The sequence below is a fragment of the Pleurodeles waltl genome, chromosome 11 (genome assembly GCF_031143425.1).
Source record: "Pleurodeles waltl isolate 20211129_DDA chromosome 11, aPleWal1.hap1.20221129, whole genome shotgun sequence".
NCBI classification, from domain to species: Eukaryota; Metazoa; Chordata; class Amphibia; order Caudata; family Salamandridae; genus Pleurodeles; species Pleurodeles waltl.
Window position 1 is genome coordinate 353,530,934 of NC_090450.1, and position 19,015 is coordinate 353,549,948.

The 19,015-nt window shown below is 43.9% G+C and overlaps 1 protein-coding gene across 1 annotated transcript in view; it reads right to left on the reverse strand.

Moving 5' to 3' along the window:
* Positions 1 to 15,856, reverse strand: part of SNED1 (sushi, nidogen and EGF like domains 1) — a 2,603,997-nt gene extending 2,588,141 nt beyond the window's left edge. The window contains exon 1 of the mRNA XM_069213662.1: positions 14,005 to 15,856. Within this exon, the coding sequence (XP_069069763.1) occupies positions 14,005 to 14,211 (207 nt within the window). The 5' untranslated portion in view covers positions 14,212 to 15,856. The remainder of the gene's footprint in view (positions 1 to 14,004) is intronic.
* Positions 15,857 to 19,015: the final 3,159 nt, after the last annotated feature.

The following is a 19,015-nucleotide window of genomic DNA, read 5'->3' on the forward strand; positions in this document are numbered from 1 at the left end:
ATTACTTACCTCCTAAGGGAGTATATCCTCTGAGATACTTTTGGCATATTGTCACTAAAATAAAGTACCTTTATTTTTAGTAACTAGGAGTATTGTGTTTTCTTCTGACATTGTGCTATATAAGTGGTATAGTAGGAGCTTTGCATGTCTCCCAGTTCAGCCTAAGCTGCTCTGCTATAGCGACCTCTATCAGCCTAAGCTGCTAGAACACTACTAATAAGGGATAACTGGACTGGGCACAAGGTGTAAGTACCACAAGGTACCCACTATAAGCCAGGCCAGCCCCCTACAATGCAGCTCACCCTACACTCACATCAGCACATTTTTCACCCTACACTCAGACCACTCAGGCTGCGCTCACTCACACTATTCACAATCACCCAGCACATACATGAGCACACCTCTTAAGCTGCACGTATATAAATGACACAACTCCCATGAATATTCGCATTTCTACAAAGGCACCCACAGGACACCTGCTCTTCCCGTAGTACTAGCTGTCTACTTCTATCTCTAACAACTGGGCCAGTGCAAATGGGGAGAGCGAACTGAGGATGTGGGATGGTGCAAAGAGTGAGACTAGGGCGGAGGCTTTGGGGTATGGTGCAAGATTGATGATCGTGTGGCACTGTCAGCCGATTCTGGTTTTCCATTCCCCACAATACAGCATTCCAGGGCATGTAGGATTTATTTATTTATTTTTTTTATTGTAAGTCGGGTCGGAAAATCCCAAAATGCCAAGTGTTACTGGAAAAAAATCATTGGTTGCCGAAGAAGTCAAGAATTCCATAGGATAAACTGGATGCCATATTATATTTTAGAGAGTGGATTTGTTCATTTCCAGTATGGTAACTGCTTGATCACATGTGAAACCAAATATAAGCCCTGTATAGTTATTTTAAGGAAGTGAACTTTTCAATCACATCATACTTGTAGCAAACATTGACAAGGCAATGTGTTAGAATTTTTGAATAGCATTTACTGTGGCGGCTGGTGACATTTCAAACTTGTGGGGCGTAAAAGTTAAAGAAGAATTTTACATAGCTAACAAATCTGGCTGACATATGGGCGTTCAGATCATGCATCATTCACCCAATTATCACTCCCATTAATTCATCCATGTTTCCATCATCCACTGCATTCATCTGTTCATGCGCATACATTCATCCATCATTCTAGAGACTCTCCCATCCACTCATCCAGCCATCCTTCCGTGCATCCATTCACTAAAAAATAATTTATTTGTCCATCATATAGAGCAGTCATCCATTCATGTATGCATCCATCCATTCTTCTGGACACACTGTCCTCTACCTCTTCTGCCCAACCATCCATCTATGTACCCATTCATCACTGCTGAATCACCAGACCATGCAGTCATCCCTAGATGATCTCCCATTCATTCATGCAACTGTCCACCCATCCGCCCATTTATCTTTCCACGCACCAATCCAGGTAGCCTCAATTCATCTACACATGCTCTCCGTCAAACCATCTACTCAGCCTACTGTATCGAAATGATAAAGGCTTCGAATTGTCTTGCCATACATACATTTTCTTACTTTTTATGAGGTCACAAGAAGTTTGCAGTTTGAAGAGCACCAATTGAAAACAACCCCGTATTAGCCACAGATAGCTAGTGAGAGCCTTCCTCATTGGTTCACAAGTTCCCCTGTACGCAAGCTATTCGTATAGAATCATTCTAAAAGATGATTTAAAACACAGTAATGGCTGTTGTAAACCAAAGAAGCGTTGAAAAAAACAAAATGGCAAATACGTGCAGGCAAAGTAGCAATTATATCCCCATACCAGCTGTACAGAACAAAAGCAGGCCTTTAATATACAGAACACATTTGCGGGACTTCCGACCAGCAAAGCGAGATTATAGCACCATAATGTCTGCTCTGACTGAAATGGCCAAATACAGTTTTTTTCCTAACAGTCAATAATGTAATGGCTGGATAAAAATAAAAAAAATACTCTTCACAGCCCCAACTGTTGTTTTAAAATGTCCTTTTGATATATTGCTCGTAGACTGCAAAAGTATACTAGGGCTACAATAAACATTTATGAAAAGCCACAGCATTGTACAAATATTTCCTTGACGAAGATAAATAATAACCTGCTGGTGCCATGGAGCGAAGACATAAATTAAAATTACTTAAATAAGGCCTCACTGGATAGTTGTTGAAACCGCCCTACTACCCAGTCCCAAGGTACATGCATCGACCAGTGGACTCACTTAACCACCAGGCCTGAAAAAATGGCTGTAAGACAAGTGGAAACACATAAGACGACTGCTGAACCCAACTCCCCTCATGAACAATGCCACTGTCACAGGAACTGTGCATGAGGGGGAAAGCATCATCATCATGTCACCATGTAAGAAACATGACCAATTACTATGTGGTATTAAAATACACCCCCTGAGTGATTGGTCATGTCTGTAGTGACCCCACCCCTCCGCTGCCTTAAAAAGGGACAAGCTAGCCTTTCCCAAACCATTCCAGGCTTTGCTCTCGTGCTTTTTGTTTTTAAAGCTGCATGAGATCAAAGCAAGAATTGGTTGGGACTGGTGAACCAAGCACTCCAAAGGAGACCAGGAAGACTGTGCTGTATTGTCCCTGACTACGCAAGGGAGCTGGTTCAAGGACTGAATGCGCATGTCAGGTTGGCAGCAGCTTAAGACCTGTTTAACCTGACGTGCACACTAAATTTGAGCTGCCAACATTGCCAATCTCCCACATTAGCCATCCCTGTATGGCCTGTTACACCGCTCCCTCAGGCTGCAAGCCCAACCCACAGAGTGAGCAGCCAGGCACCCAGTCCTAGGAAATGACGTATTTCTAAAATGATGCACTGGGCACCTCACATGGAGAGCAACACCCCTGCCCGTGAAGAGGAACCACCCCCGAGTGTAGACAGAATAGGTTTATCAAGCTTCACTAAAAGGCAAGCTTGATTTACTAATGGGGAGTGGGAGCGGTAGCGGCGGTGGGTGTGTGTGTGAGACAATATAAATGTATGAAAGAGAGCAAAAGATATTGTGTAAATGAGTGTGAGGGTGTGTGAGAATGAGAGTGAGAGAGAATGTGTGTGAGTACAAGTTTGTGTGTGAGTGTATGTGTGTTATGCTTGCAAGCATGCTGCTGGTCTGGCATACTGGTTGTTATTCTTGACTTATGGACAAGGGCACTAATAGCATATGGGTGGCTGGTGAGACCTATTGCAAACTGCAAGCACTGACCTGCATCATTCAACTGAGAAAGCTGATAGCCAACTATAGCCAATGGCAGGGACATAGAACAAATGCCACCTTATATAGTTGAAAGCCCTGACATGATGCACATAATTTTTAGCATACAGGGTGAATCCATAGCAAAATGCTAGAAATTACATTAGGGGTAAATCTTGTCCTAATAAATTTTGTACTTGATTTATAGGGGCTGTCAAAGGCAAAATGCTGACCCTTGTATAAGGGAGGGAATTTTTAGGGATGACTATCACAGAAGTATTCATGGCAAATTTCTGTCACTGACTTACTGTATATACTCCTTGGCTTAAGGGGCTCACCCATGAAAAATGCTGACCTTGGTATAATGGAAGTAATTTCTGACTTATGACATAAGGGATCTCCTTCGAAGGAACAGCTAGGCTTCCCTGGTACACCATGAAAGTACTGAAATATTTAAAGAATGCCATTTAAGGGTCTGTGGCGTTTTAGCAAATTTGACCCAGACAGTTTCAAAACAATTCTCAGGGAAGAAGCGGACTCTCCCTGGAACTACCTACAAAAAAGTCTGTTTAACCGTTTTGCTTGCTTGACTTTGGTGGGGTGAGGGGGAGGGGAGGTGAAGGGAAGTATCACACCCCACCACTTACATAGCTCTTTAGTCTGAACTAATGAGTAGAGTTTGCAGGATGCTGAGGGGACAGTTTAAGAGTAGAGTGCTCAGAGTTTCTGCAGAAAGAACAGGAGCAGAGATTTCACAATGAAATAAAAATGTCTAATTGTAAAATAGATATAAGTATGTACATTTAAAAAGTGGCTAAGCCAGTCACTCTCCTAACCTACCTGTATTTTTTCCAAATTTGTTGTCAAAATTTAGCCAAGTAGTCCGGGCTATCCTAATAACAGATAGTCTGGCTCCCATGGCTGCGGGCGGTTGCAGTTGGGGAGAAAAAATTGAGATAGCGCACTGATTTCACAAAGGTTCAGCATGTGGAATGTCGGGGCCGCACCAACAGACATGTTCATCAGAGTACTGGGATAGAAAGGCAGAACCAATTGCTTATTCCTCACAGCACAAAAATAAATGGGGAAGAAAAAAAACCTGCATGGATGTCTTTGAGGCATTAATGCGGATGAAACAGCCATTTTGAATGAGGGAACATCCTTATTGAAAATCTCTAATCGCCACTAGGATAAGCCTATCACTAAAAACATGGTCCCCAGGGTAGTTAATGCACACAGTGAGCATGTCATGATGCTTTATAAATAATATTTGCCAATACTATTACCACATGGAAAAGTAGTCTTCCCTTTGCAAACTGCCACATCATTACTTTTTTTGTTAGGTATCTGAACTCCCCTAAGAAGCCAACAGGAGTATGACAAGCCCAGGTTATCAATGGCATCACACACCTTCTGCCCAATTCAATGTTTTACTCAAGGTAAGTAACATGTGGGCAGAGACAAAGCTTTCTTTTTAGGTGTGCTCCTTAAAGCTCGTTTCTGTTGATGACACATGGTCATGTGACTGCTGCAATGTGCAGACAGATCTAAAAAGTAAAAATCTGAATCTCAGACGTTCTGAAACACATCCATTAACTACAGTGCTTTAAAAAAAAGCACATCACTACACTACTCAAGTATCAACTTTTCCAGACTTATGCATGGAGGTATGTCAATGGCTGCAGAGTATTAGTCATTATCCAGAAGCAGTGCAATGGTTTTATAATGATCTGTTTTATTCACAATATTTTTGTTTATTGCCAATAATTTTGTACAGTTCCTATCAGAACCCATTGTGCATTTGACTAGATGAAATGCCAGCAAGTAGATTACAGTGACAGCAAAGAGCTAGTTAGTGCACAGCTATCCTGTCGGAATATGTATCCTTTCTACTGGTCCGGGGACCCTTAGGATTCCGCACAGCCTCCTCGGGGGGACCATGACTGCTTAGAAAATTAACATTAATAAAGTGTATATAAATAAAGTGGCTAAATGTAAAATTGATTTTTTTTTAAGTGTACTGCATGCCAAGTAATTTAAAATTGGAGGGTAAAAATTAAATTAGTATCCTCAGATTGATTTGTGGGAGCAGTGGAGGTGCATCACACAGAATATAGTATGGATGATGTGTGGCTTCAATTGAATAAAGAAAAGCTCTGACGTTCATATAAAAAATTAAAATGTTTATTTTTTATTTCATATGTTTGCAAATTAAATAAAATGTGTTATCATTGGGTATGTATTTGATGGAATGCTTGTTTCTGTTTCCGTATTTTATTTTTGTATTGTTTTGCGGTTAAAATCATCAACAAGGTTCAGGCCTAGGTCCCCAGGTTCCAGTAATGGCTCAGTGGGGAGTCCCCGGATTCCACTAACCTGGTTCCAGTAATGCTAACCTGGGTGTCTACAGAAGTCAAAAGGTTGGGAACCACTGTAGTAGAGCATATTCAAACAACATTATATGTTTTCTCTAAACTAATAAGGGCTCCTTTATGGTTTGTTCACCACATACATGCTTAGTGGATGCCATTAAATACGTCATTGCATGGATACTAAACAGATGCATATTTATGTCACAGTGTGTAATCATTGAACTAAATATATATTCTTTTCAATTATTGCCCATGTCTGTACAGCATACACCTACAGGAATACACATTGCTCAACTCTTTTCTTCTGAAAAGCAACCCAGGAATAGGTAGCAGGAAAACCTGACTGGAGTCAGAACACCTTGAGACCAGATGCCTGCCTTGCTTCAGAGTAACCTGCCCGATGTTCTGAAAAGCTGTCCTGCGGCCTGAAGAGTAGACATTGGTCAAAATACCTTTACATGAGAAAGGAGATCTGAATAGGGAGAGCGGATGATAGGCCTCAAGGTTGCAAAAAAACAGACCTGCTAGAAAAATTCACAGGAAACAGAGTCCTATGCTACGCTATAGGATTTATAGAGCATGTGGGGACCCGCCGGCATCCCAGCTCTAGTTGAGAGATGAGTTCCACTACAGCCAGACGTACCACCTGGAAATTAGTTCATAATTAGCCAGGTCTTGAGGAGTTTTCGAAAGCAGAGCTCATTGTCTGTGGATCGAATGGCCAGCGGGAGGGAATTTCAGAATTTGGTCACATTAAGGCAGAACACCGTCCTCCACTTCAAGCTCTTCTAACAGTGGGGATGGTGAGTAGGTGAGCATTGGTAGATCTTAGAAGACTTTAGGGGTGTAAGGGATAAGGAGCTAGTGTATGATCGGTGGCCCACGTGCATGAAGGGCTCTTTGTGCACTGCAAAGAGCTTTAAATTCAATTCTTTGCGCAAATGGAAGCCAACTGAGATTCGCCAGGCCTTGCCTGGCTGACTCTTTTCTCAGGATCACTATCAAAGTGTGGGCAGTAACATTCTGCACAACTTGTAGTTTCGGAATGACTATCTGGGGAGCACCTAGGTAGAGCAGACCAGGTGACATAGGATCAATGCCTGGCCTACAAGCTTTCTCCTGAACTGAGGGAGCAAAGTCAGAATCTTGCATAACATCCATAGAAAAGGTTTTGTCCAGCCGTACCACCAAACTTTTTATAGCAGTCTTAGGGCGGGGTGGCAAGACATACTGGCCAATCCAGGGCCCATTGAAGAGAAGGAATACTCCTGAGGATCATTAGTTCCGTTTAGCTCCGATAATGCTTGAGACAGGATTTATGCATCCAGCTGACTACTTGTTCCAGGGAAACTGAGGGATCCGAGACAAGGGTGAGTGCGAAAACCAGCTGAGTGTCATCCGCATAGAAGACTATGGAAATCCCAGAGGGGGTATAATATCAGCCAATGGTTACAGGTACAGATTAAACAACATGGGACTAAGATTTGAACCCTGCAGCACCCCACAAGTGACCGGGAGACTATCGGAGGAGAAGGCCTTGTCGAATACCTGAAAGGATCTGTTCTTCAGGAAGGAGCTAAGCCAGCCAAGAGACTTCCTTGAGACACCAGTCTTGCGGACCCTGTTGTATATGTTGGTCAAAGGCCGCGCTGAGATCGCCAGGTCTAATCTCTTTTTCGCATCCTCCATTACTGCTAAGAGGGTGGTTTTGGTGCTGTGTTTAAGCTGAAAACCAGTTTGGGTATGGTGAAGGAAGGGGTTGGCCTCAAAAAAATCTGACAAGTGACTTTTGACATGGTTTTATTTTTCTGCCACTTTACTTATGCCTGGAAGCAGGGAGATCGGCCGAAAATTCCCTGGGTATGAAGAGTCAAGATTAGGCTTTTTAGGTATGGGTTTAACCAAGGCATGTTTCCATGGTTGGGATACCAACACCTTCTCCAGGGAGAAACTGATCATCTTGAGGAGGGTAGAGAAAATGATTTCTGCTCCAAGGGCCAGGTTACTAGGGGAAGTGGGGACGAGTGGGAATCCAAATTTAATTTTGCTGAAAAGTGCATCAAAGATTACCATTGTAAGAGGGGAAAATATTCTCAGAGAATGGTTGGGCAAATCCCCATACAGTTACTAATGTGGTTTAAAGTAGGACTTTCCTCTACCTCTTAAAAAGTAAAGGTATATGTCTGATATTTTGGTTTGGAAGTAGGTTGCAGAACATTGCATCTGTTAGAGGGTTCTGAGGATGGTTCATTAGAAGGGGTTCCAGCAATGTTTAAGTAATTTTAAACATCTCGCTGGTTCTCGTTTCATAGTAGGAGGCCTGGGTATATTTGTTTTCTGTATGGTAGGCCCTGGCTGTTTCCCGATATTTTACTTTTTATGTTCCCTGTGGTCCTTCCTCCATTCCCTTTCTGCAACCTGCAGATTTTTTGATTTGAGAGCTCTCAGATATGTCGGGGAGGATATCAGGGAGCAGACATTTTTATGTTTTTTTAATAAGTTTTCTTGGAGAGAATTTGGTCTAGGGAATGGTTTATCCATTCTGAGATCCTACTATTGGCAGTGTGTGGGTCAGGCCCAGATGAAGTGCACTGTTCCTAAGGATATGTATCCAGCTTTCACAGTTTAACTGACCCAGTGCTGGTCTTTCCTGGCCAGTGGTTTTCAGTGCGCAATCAGGCTGGGGATCATAAGCACCATAGTGATCAGAAAATGGCCTGTCATAAAGTAGGTAGGAGGATTCAGGACCTGTAGCTAAGGATTGTTGGTAAAAACTGGGATAGTAAGTGGCCCCTGGGACAAGTGGGGATGTGTATTATTGTACTAAGTTGGATGGCAGCAGGATATAGCATAAAGCTGCTCACTTGATTGTCTGTGGGCTCATCAAAATGTAGGTTTAGATCTCCCAGAACTGTATAATGGGTTTTCTTAGTTACAAAACTGGCATGGATCTCAGGTAATGGCTGGATGAATTGGCCTTCAGGGCCAGGGGGATGGTAAATTAGGACTCCAGAGAATGTACATGTACATAAGAGAGAAATGGAAAATATAAGACTTGCACAATTGGTGAGTGGGAGGAAAGAGGTAACACCAGAGAAGGTGGTCTTCAGTATAATTATGAGCCCTCCCCCTTTCGATCTTCTCTATCCCTGTGTACAATGTAATATTCAAGTGGTAAAGCCTGGACAATGTTTGGTCTGGACTCCTCATAGAGCCAGGTTTCCATAAGGAAGACCACATCAGGTTTTGCATCTTTCAGAAAAGCGAAGATTTCCAGCCTGAGTCCTGGGAGGGATCGACCATTTAGTAAAAACATTTTCCACCCTACCTTATAGGGGTGTTGTTTTCGGACAAAGGGGCATGTGGAGGAGCAATACGTACAGATAAGGTTACCCTCTATGGAATGTACAGAGTGAAGACACATCATTGTACGCCCCTCTTAGGTCCAATAGCTCTTGCCTAGAGTATACCCCTATGTGGGGGAGGTGAGGAGCAGAGTTCCTGGCCCCTTGCCCCATTCAGGCGCAGATGGGCTTGTCTTAGGTGCGCCGTCTACTGTCCTGCCATCATTTTATGGTATCAAAGTCGAACTACTAGAGCGCAAACCTGCTTGGCAACTCTATGGTTATTTGTCCCCGTGAACTCTCTTGTAAAGTGCTCAAAGAGGTCTGTCTTTCCCCCTGTAACAGTAAGTTCAGATTCAAACAGTAAAATTCCTCAATATGTTACAAATATTTAAAAAAAACAGAATCACAGTACACACAGTAGAAATAGCTTATTACATCTGCCTCGTGGCGCAGCCTTTTATCAACTGCACTCCTGCTGCCCTGCTGTTATTTCATGGAATCAAGGTCCAACCACTAGAGAGCTCACCTGCTTGGCAACTCTATGTTTATTTGTCCACCTGATCTCTCTGGTAAAGTCCTATAACCACAGTACCTGAAGTTGCAGTCCCTAAGGGCATCCTGATCCCTTGGGAGCACAATTGAAGGCCTCACCATTGGCCCTTGCTGGGTGTGTGGTATGCTAGCATTCCTTCCACACCTCCAAGTAATTTTAGACCCCCCTGCTTCTAGCAGTGCTGTGCAGTTTACTGGAAAAGAAATCATGAAAACAACAACACATACTCACATTTAGCCTTGTGACCACACAGGACTTCACCAAGGCTGCAAAAGCTTGTAGGGCAGCACAATCACTGGCAGACCCATACCTTGCTCAATAGCGCAAAAACATTAAACCAATCAATCAGGGATTTCTAAAGTGCACTACTCACCCGTGAGTACATCCTCATTAATAGCTCTGTAGCCAATCCAGCCAGAAATAAAATGTGAACAACCCCTTGGCTAAAGGTGTATCCCCAAAATAACTATCTAAATCAAAGAGGCCTTCAGACAAAGGCTCCTTCTAACATCTGGTCAATAGTCAACAAACTACAGGCTAATAGCATTGATAGACGTGGAAGCAAAATTCTACGCATCCTGTCTTCTGCAACAACTAGCAGAATGGATTCATGATAGACAACTAATTCCACAATGCCAGACAGGTTTCAGAGCTGGTATGGGTGCTTCCACTAACCTGGCAACCCTGGCCTTGCTAGGAAACAAAGCCAGGCTTAAGAAGAAAAGGCTATTTGTATGCTTTATTGACCTAAAGGCAGCTTTTGATTGCGTACCAAGAGCCCGCCTATGGGAGAAACTGAAAGGTTGGGGCTTACCATGCAGCCTTCTTAGCGCAATGATGGACTTGTACACAGGTACTTGGGCGCAAGTAATAATCGGAGAGAACAGCCACCTCACCAATAGAATATTAACAGCAAAAGGACTAAAACAAGGGTGTGTATCAGCTCCCACGCTGTTCAACGTATATCTTGCTGACCTAGCCGAGGCTCTTTCTCCCGTAAATAGCCACCTGCCAGTTTTGGCCAAGAAAGGAATTGCATGGCTACAGTATGCAGACAACACTTACTCAGCCAAACACCTGTTGGGCTACAGCATAGCATTGATGCATTTTATACATACATAACAATGCAAGGCCTAGAATTGAATTGGAGTAAAACTAAGGTTGTCCGCCTAGTTGATAGGAAGTTTAAATCTGCTTCATGGTTCCTAAATGGAGCCCTGGTGGAGGTTGCACCCATATATAAGTATTTGGGATTCACTATGGACCGCCTCTTGACCTTCAAGCCGCAGCTTGCTGTCGCTCAAGCAAAAGCCCTCTCATTGACATATGGTTTTAAAGTTCTAAAACAAAAACGGAGCTGCCCATCACACACTCACCTGCTTTCTGTCATGGCAGCGCAGGTAATGCCCACCGTCACTTATGGCGCCGAAATCATGCTGGGGAAGGAGGCAGTTTTTTTCAATCAAGTCCAGACGGAGGCCTACAAAACAGTTTTTCAGATACCACGACCAGCATCTCCAGCTCAGGTTCGTTTAGAATTGGGTCTGAAAAAACTATGAATTTCAGAGTAGATGTGCCTTCATTAAATTATGCTGGAGGAAGTGTGCAGCTGAGATTGGTATTCTAAACAACTTATGTTGGATGGAAATTGAGGAGCAACAGCATCACAACGATAAAGGCACCTGGGGTCATCACTTAAATAACTGCATTAAAGTGCTAGGTTTGCTAGAAGCCTGGGACCAGAACCCGGACAAAAAGGAGTTTTTTTTTCGGAAGGCAAACGCTGTCACTAAGATGAAATCTTTAAATTCTGACAAACAAAAACTGGCAAGCAGACAGCATGCCTGAACTGTGATAACATCATACAAAACTTTACGGGCACAGGAATATCTAGCAACCTTCAACCAGTCGCAGAAACATCAGTTTGTGCTTTTCCACTTTGGGTTGATGGAAACGAAGGATATGGTCCCTTCAAGGAGACAGCAGGATATGACACATTCTTGTCAACTGTGTGGGTACAGACAACAGTCATTAGAACACATTTTTGTGTGTGTGCCCGGCTTTGCTAGGCCACAGGACGTTATATCTGAAAAACATTTTTAAGACACTGAACATATGCTCATGCAGGCCGGCCATTATTAGCTGGCTTAGCGGACTTTCAATTCTGTTTTTTTGTCGAGGGACCAAATTTATGGTACAGGCCCAGAAAGAATTAGTGAATAAAGTTGAAGCTGAGTGTGCATGGGCCATCATTTTAGGATTAGTAAAGCTCTGAAAGTTTAGTTCCAGCCAGGAATCAGCCTTAGGTACAATTTAGGATTCTCACTGAGCTTCACTTATCCACAATTATACTGTTCGTAAGGGAGCAAGGAAGTCCTAAAGTTAAGTTCAAGACCAAGGTTGGAATTAGTGGAGAACATTTTAGCTATGCACAACTCTTTACCATGATATGTGTTAGTTTCAAATAAGCTTTATATGTTTTTACTATGGGTCTCTATTAATATAACAAGTAGGCAAAGTATTTATATTATTACATATGTCGGAATTTCGATGGTTTTAATTAACTGTGTCAATAAACTTAAACTTGTAAACTGGTCAATAGCCAATTGGTTCTAAGCAAAAAGAGTGAAAGTTCAGCTTCAAGACAACTATCAACATTTACTGAAGAATATAACCTCCTCTCAGATTACCAAAACAGATTCTGGTATGGCTACGGCACAAAGACAGAAATTATTTCCACATGACATTATTTAAACACTGCAATGGATTTAAATGGAGAACCAGAATGCATATTCTTGATCCCTCCCTTGCCTTTGATGTTCTTCATCTCTACAGGGGATTGGACCAATCTTTCTAAACAAATAACTTTGCATCTGTATTCTAGCTAGACCTCTACCATCGAGGCTAGCACATCTGCCCATAATACTGCAAACACATCAATAACAGCCTGGTGCATTCCTGAATGAATGTTGCTGAATATGCTACATATTCGGGAACTGCTCAATGTGGCATGGTAACAATAACTACTGGATTTTTATTTAGTGTAGCACAGGTGTGTAGCAGTGCATTTATTACAAGCAGTAATGTTACCAACTCATTGCACACAATGAACTCAGAAAGAAGGAATGGTATTTTGGTAATTGAATCTGTGACTTACCGGTTTACACACACCAATACAACATGTGGTAACCCATTAAGCAGTCCTTAATTTGTAAAATAATAAGTGCCCGGGCCCAAAGTATTGATCAGGAGCCTGTACCTGGCAATTTCAAATGTCGAGAGAGAGGAATACTAAGGCTGCCTATACATGTTTTCACTACGTGCCAATACACACCATCGAGTACTCCCTGCCCTTTTATCTCACTCTTTCAAGTTATTTTTCATCTTCGCTTTTTTCCTTTGTCACACTTTTGCCATCTTTTTCTTCCTCCTCTCACCCTTTTCTGTTTTTCCTCTCTTGTTCTGTAAAAACTCTGACAAGGACAAATAAGTGTGGGGCCCTGAAAAGGAGTGCCAGTAGGCTCCACCTGCAACTACAGGCTCAAATGAAGTACTAGTACTCAGCCTAATAGATGGAGCCCTGTACATATATGCAGCCTTACCCACAGTGGCATAACGAAACTTGAAGTAACCCCCACCCCCTCAAAGTACTTAGAAGGACACAGAACCAGTAAAGTGCTCTCTTGCCCGGGACCCGCTCCGTGCACAATACCTACTGTGCTGATGGGGCACCCTGGAGCTCGGGGGCTGCAGGGGCTAATGTTACACCATTGTTTGCCCATATTTACATCATCTCATTGGGTAAACTAACATTTTTTGGGCTTGCAATGAGTTGAAGTCTGCGAACAGTGTCACATCTACAAAAACTATGTTTGTTATCAGGTTTGTCCAATATGTATAAATTGCACAATTTCTCACTTCTTTTTCTCCGTATAATGGCTATGAGGCTAGTTCCTACCCCATTTCTGGAAGTGTTAACGACCCCCACCCTTCCCCCTCCCCCCGGGCGCCTACAGCGCGATGTTCGGGTCTAGTTGCGCCCCTGATACCTGCCCATTTATAGCACTGAAGGTGAGTAGTGCTTCAAATTTTCCATGGATTTTACGCGGTGGGGGGTCATAATTCGCGTTTTGAATTGAACCTCATCAAAATTTCAGTCGGACCTGACCTCTGCTGAGCTGAGGCCCTGCGTGGAACAGACTTTCCTCCGCCCTCTTCCGTGGCGGGTTATAACTTACTACTGCTCACCAAGTCACCTGCACAGGCCGCGCACTGAGCAGGATTGGTGTCGTAGATCTAAAGGATGTATTTAAATAAGAGAAGAAACGTGATTCTATCCATGAAGACATAGAAACTCCGCCTCCAATTTAACCACTGCTAAATGGTATTCTATGCTCCAGCTTCTCTAAACTCTCGTCACTCCCGTGGGTATGTTATTATTACAGTCCTAAACAAAATATCAGAGACAGTTACATAATCACGGAAGCCAAAACTTACATACAGTCCAGCGTGCGTTTCTCCAAAGAAGGGAAAGGCCACCGATATGGCAAGCAATCCCGAGCCGCCATCATCCTGTTTGAGGGTCACCGCGTCGCCTCTCTCCAGCCCGAAGGGGTAGAAGTTCTCGAGGGGCACCCAACCCCTCACTACCGCACAGCTCAGCATGGAGAACAGCGGTATCCAGGAGGTGAGCTCCCACATCATGCCAGCCGACTTCTTGATGGGTACGGGGAAGGCAATACTCAGCTGCCTTACAAAAACTTAACGAACTACCGGCGTGCAGTTGGAAACGTGTCTGCCCAAAAGAAAATCCCACTGAACATGTAAATTATACGATGAAAAAATCACGGCCCCGAAGCAAAGAGGTGACAAAAAAAATGGAAAATCCACGTCCCAAGTATCCACAACGCGGGCTCCTACCAGAGACACTTAGTGCGGGCGTTGGACGGGCTGAAGCGTGCTCTCTCTGTCACGGCACCACGCCCCCGTAACTCTCTCCTCCCACCTGAGAGTATGACCCTGGGGCTCCCCTGAGCGTTTACAATTCTCTTGCTCTTTATTGGGTCTCTCCGCTTCTACTAGGATCCCACAGCTGGGCGTCTGAGCACGCCCGTGGACGCGTCTCACAATCAATGTCCGTCTCTCTCTCGGATGGATATCTCACCTGTGGATGTCGGTTTACCTCAACTGGATATAGCTCTTATCCTGTTTGGATGGCAATTCTATTTCTTCTGGAAAATTCTGCCCCCAAAGTGTTTTCTAAAATGTACGTAGATATCTGTGTATAGCGTGCGGGTGCCTTGGCTCCCACCTGGATGCACGCCCACCCACCCAAGTGTCTCTACTTCCGGCTAGAAGTCTTGCTTTGGTGCCGGTTTCCTCTGCATTGACTGTCCACGTAATATCTGTCCAGCCTTGGAGGCTTAACTCCCTCGGAATGCCTCTTCGCCACCGGATATCGCCTACTTCCTGTCACTACTTTCCTGTATGTCCCTACCTCACTTTACCAACTTTGTTCTTGTCTTAGGTGTACTGTATCCCCTGGATATCTGCCCCTACCTCTATGATGTCCCCTCTTAACAGGCTTGTTCCTCTAGATGTCTAACCTCCGCTGAATGTCTCACCTCCTTTGGATGCCTGTTCCCCCTGTATTTCTCTGATATAATTCCTGAAATCATGCCTGATCTCCCGGATGCTTCGGCTTCATTTGATTTATCTGTATCCGCAGGATAATTCTGCTCCGATGGATTTCTTTCCTAACCCTAGATGTCCTCGCTCCAAAAGTACTTCCAATGCACTTATGTCTCTACCTCTCTAATGTCTAGACTCCGCTGGGTGTCTCTTTTATTCATTAATGTATTTTCTCTTCGTATATTCGTTTTTGCATCTTTGTCATCTCCTTTGAATGTCGTCTCACAGGGGACGTTTCTGCAATTCGCTACTTGAAATTTCTGCAGTCTTTCGCTGTTTCACTAAGACCCTTGGCTCTGCTTCCCCTTGCTGCGTTCTCCGGAATGTGGCTGTTTCTGCTTCCCTGGCAGCATCTGTTCTGTTGAATGTTGCACTTCTCTTGGCAGACTGTTACCAGGGAACACCCTTAGCCCTTGACCGTATTGCTCCGCTCCTTCTAAAAGGCTATGGGTCTGTCACGCTAAAAGTCGCTGGTTCCTTCCTCGATCTGAGCGTCTCTCCTACGCTTCTTCCCTTGAATGTCTCTGCTACCACTCAATGTCCCCTCCTACTCTCACCCTACCTCCTCTGTTCCACGACACTCAGGAGGCTCGATTCTGAATCACACTGGGGCACTGTTCAGCTCAACACCGGCAAGAGAGCGACAGAGAAGGGCTTATTGAGCTTAGTCCACGCCCAGTGCCTTCCCTCCCAGCTTCCCATAGGGCCGGCACTGAACGGCATTAAAACAATCAGCTCGTGGAAAGGAGGAGGGACCAGAGCTTTACCCTAGAGGGCGTTCTTTTGCAGATTGTGGAATGAAGCTGCTGTACACGCTGAAAGTGGTTTAAAAGGGGAAGGTGATGTTGAGTTAGTGCACGACGGATATTATCCTGATATGTAGGAAGGCAAGAGGGATAGGGAGAGCCGAGATTACCGCAGACGACCTGTTTTTCTGACAAATTTTTTTGCTTTTAAGATTCTGGGCATTTTACTACTGCTGACCAGTGCTAAAGTGCAGGTGCTTTATACTCTAAACATGGTAACGTTGGCTTCTCAAGAATTGGCATCTTGAATTTACTTGTAAATGGCAAGTAGAGTACACTATATGTGCCCGGGTGTGTAAATTAAATGGTACTCCTGGGTCTGCAGCACTGTCAGTGCTTTAAATGGAAATATAGAAGTGCAGGTACTCACTATTTAGAGTACCTGCTTGCTCCCGATAAGTGGGTGTGTTTACACTGCCATTTCGGCCTGGCAAGTGTACCAACTTGCCAGGCCCAAATCTTCCTTGCAATTGCATTAAGTCACCCCTAAGGTAGACCCTAGTTAGCCCCAAGGGCAGGATGTAGTGTATTTGAACAGTTGGACAGGTATTAAGGTTAACATGTCCAGATAGTGAAAGACTCTTAAATTCGTTTTTTACTATTGCAAGGTCTATCTCTCCCGTGGGATATCATTGCGATTACCTGAAAACAACTTTTAAGTGTAATTTCCCAGTTGGGAAAATATAAATATAGAAATAGAGTGTTTGATGTCCCTGGCCTCACAATTTAAAATACAACTTATGCTGAAGTTGGATATTAAATTGTAAATCTGAAAATGCCACTTTTAGAAAGGTGTGTTTGCTTTTGTCGCCATAAGTGTGCTGGGCATGCCCAGATGTGGGTCCCGGGCTCACTATGTCACTGGATTCAAGGTAGCCTGGCTGATGAAGGGTGATACCCTGAAACTGGTCCCAGGATGCTGGTTTCCAGTCCAGGGAGGACTTGGCCTGGCAGTTTGGACTGGACTGTTCCCATGAGGAACAGAGTCAAGACTGATTTGCATATGGCTGGGTCCAAACTGGGGTGACGTGGTGAGAAAAAGAATTGATGGATTAAACCCAGATCTGTGACTGGGGGTGAATGTTTGATTGGTTCTGCATTCCGTCCATCATTTGTGTTTGTTTGCTTTTGTCGCCATAAGTGCGCCAGGTATGCCCAGACATGGGTCCCGGGCTCACTATGCCACTGGATTCAAGTTAGCCTGGCTGATGAAGGTTGATACCCTGAAAACCAGTGGATGCTTGTTTCTGGTCCAGGGAGGACTTGGTTTGGCAGTTCGGGCTGGACTGTTTCAAAGGGGTACAGGGTCAAGACTGATTTGCATATTGCTGGGTCCAAACTGGAGTGGTGAGCAAAATAATTGATGGATTAAACCCAGATCTGTGACGGGGGCTAAATGTTTGATTAGTTCTGCATTCTGTCCATCATTTGTGTTTGTTTACTTTTAGAAAGTTGGCATTTTCTTACTTTAACCATTCTGTGCCTCTGCCTGTCTCTTAATACGCTCCTTCATCGTACTTTAAGGAGCCTGTTCCCGACTTGGGGGTGGGCGACCTGACTGTGACTTAGCCTAGTATTCCTCAAATGTAAGTGACCGGCTTATTGAGTTCTTGATTATGACACCATATTGGTTTAATTGGAGTAGAGCTTATTAATTAAAAATTTTTTGTCCTGATGAAGCGTCACTGGATCCGTAGGGACCGCACGACGCGAAACATGTTGACCCTGATTGAGGAGGATGCCTAGACGGTTATTCCTCCGAGTTTATTGTTCATTGGAAGTAATTGAGCATTGACACTCAATATTTTACTTTCTCCTGGTTTTTAATTTTGGCCTCATCTCTGACTATTGATTAAAATGATGATATATGTAGTGATGATTAACCAATTTTATCTTTGTTTCTTTTTGTTCTCTCCTTCATGTACTGGTGCTTGAATGTAGGCATGCCCGTTGAGATAGTTAGCATTCACCAGTAACTATCAAAAAATACGGCTTAGTGCTCCTCCATGTGGGGAGCCCGTCAGGCGTTGCACTGCCGGCTTGACGAGGAGCAGTACCCAATGATGATGCCAGTCATCCATTGTGATGCTTGAGGGCCCTTGCTCCTGATTTTTCAGATCCCCCTAGTTTCTTTCTTTCTCTTTATGGAACAGTGTACTTTAGTTGTTTTGTCTCTTAATACACGTCTGAGGTTATTTACAGCTGTGCTGTGTGCATTCTCTCTAGACCAGGGGTCTTCAAACTGCGGGGTGGGCCCCCCTGGGGGGGGGGGGCTCAAGTAATCATGCGGGGGGGCACCAGATTTGGGCTAAAAGAAGCATTATGCAGATAACAATGCTTTGTTTTAAGCAGAGAATAATTTATTGCACTTTTAAAAAGGTAACAGAACTTAACTGCAATGTTTAAATAAGCCTAGACATATTTAAGTATTTCCAACATATTAGACATTTTTTGAATAATTCTGATGGGGCTCTATGATTTTTTTTCCACCTAGTGGGGCTTGACATTAAAAAGTTTGAAAACCACTGTTCTAGACTGTCACACAGAAAGGGAGCTTGGGTGTGGCATTTGCATATTGATGGCCCATCAACAGGCTGATGGGTCTTCCTCAGCTAGATGGGTGAGAGGAGCTGACACATCTGAATAGGGCTGTGCCTCTCTTCACACAAATGGCTACATAACCCCCTGTAAAGTGTTTGGAGCCAGGGAGGGAAGGTAAGGGACTGTGTGGGCTTCAAGTGGAGGCCTGGAAGTTTCTCCCACTTTCTAGAACCAGGGCAAACAAGTATAAATACTGGCCCCCAAACCACACGAAATCAGATCTCTACTGCAACCAAGGACACTCTGCCAGGAAGAAGGACTGCTGTGCTTCCAGGCGGGGCTGTCACTCTGCAACTGCATTGCTGTGTTGGCCTACTGCTGCTGTGTGCTGTGCTGTAGGAAGGTCTGACACTTTTCTGTTTGCTCTGCTGTGTTGTCCTGCTGCCTGCTGCTTCTGTCATACAGTGAGA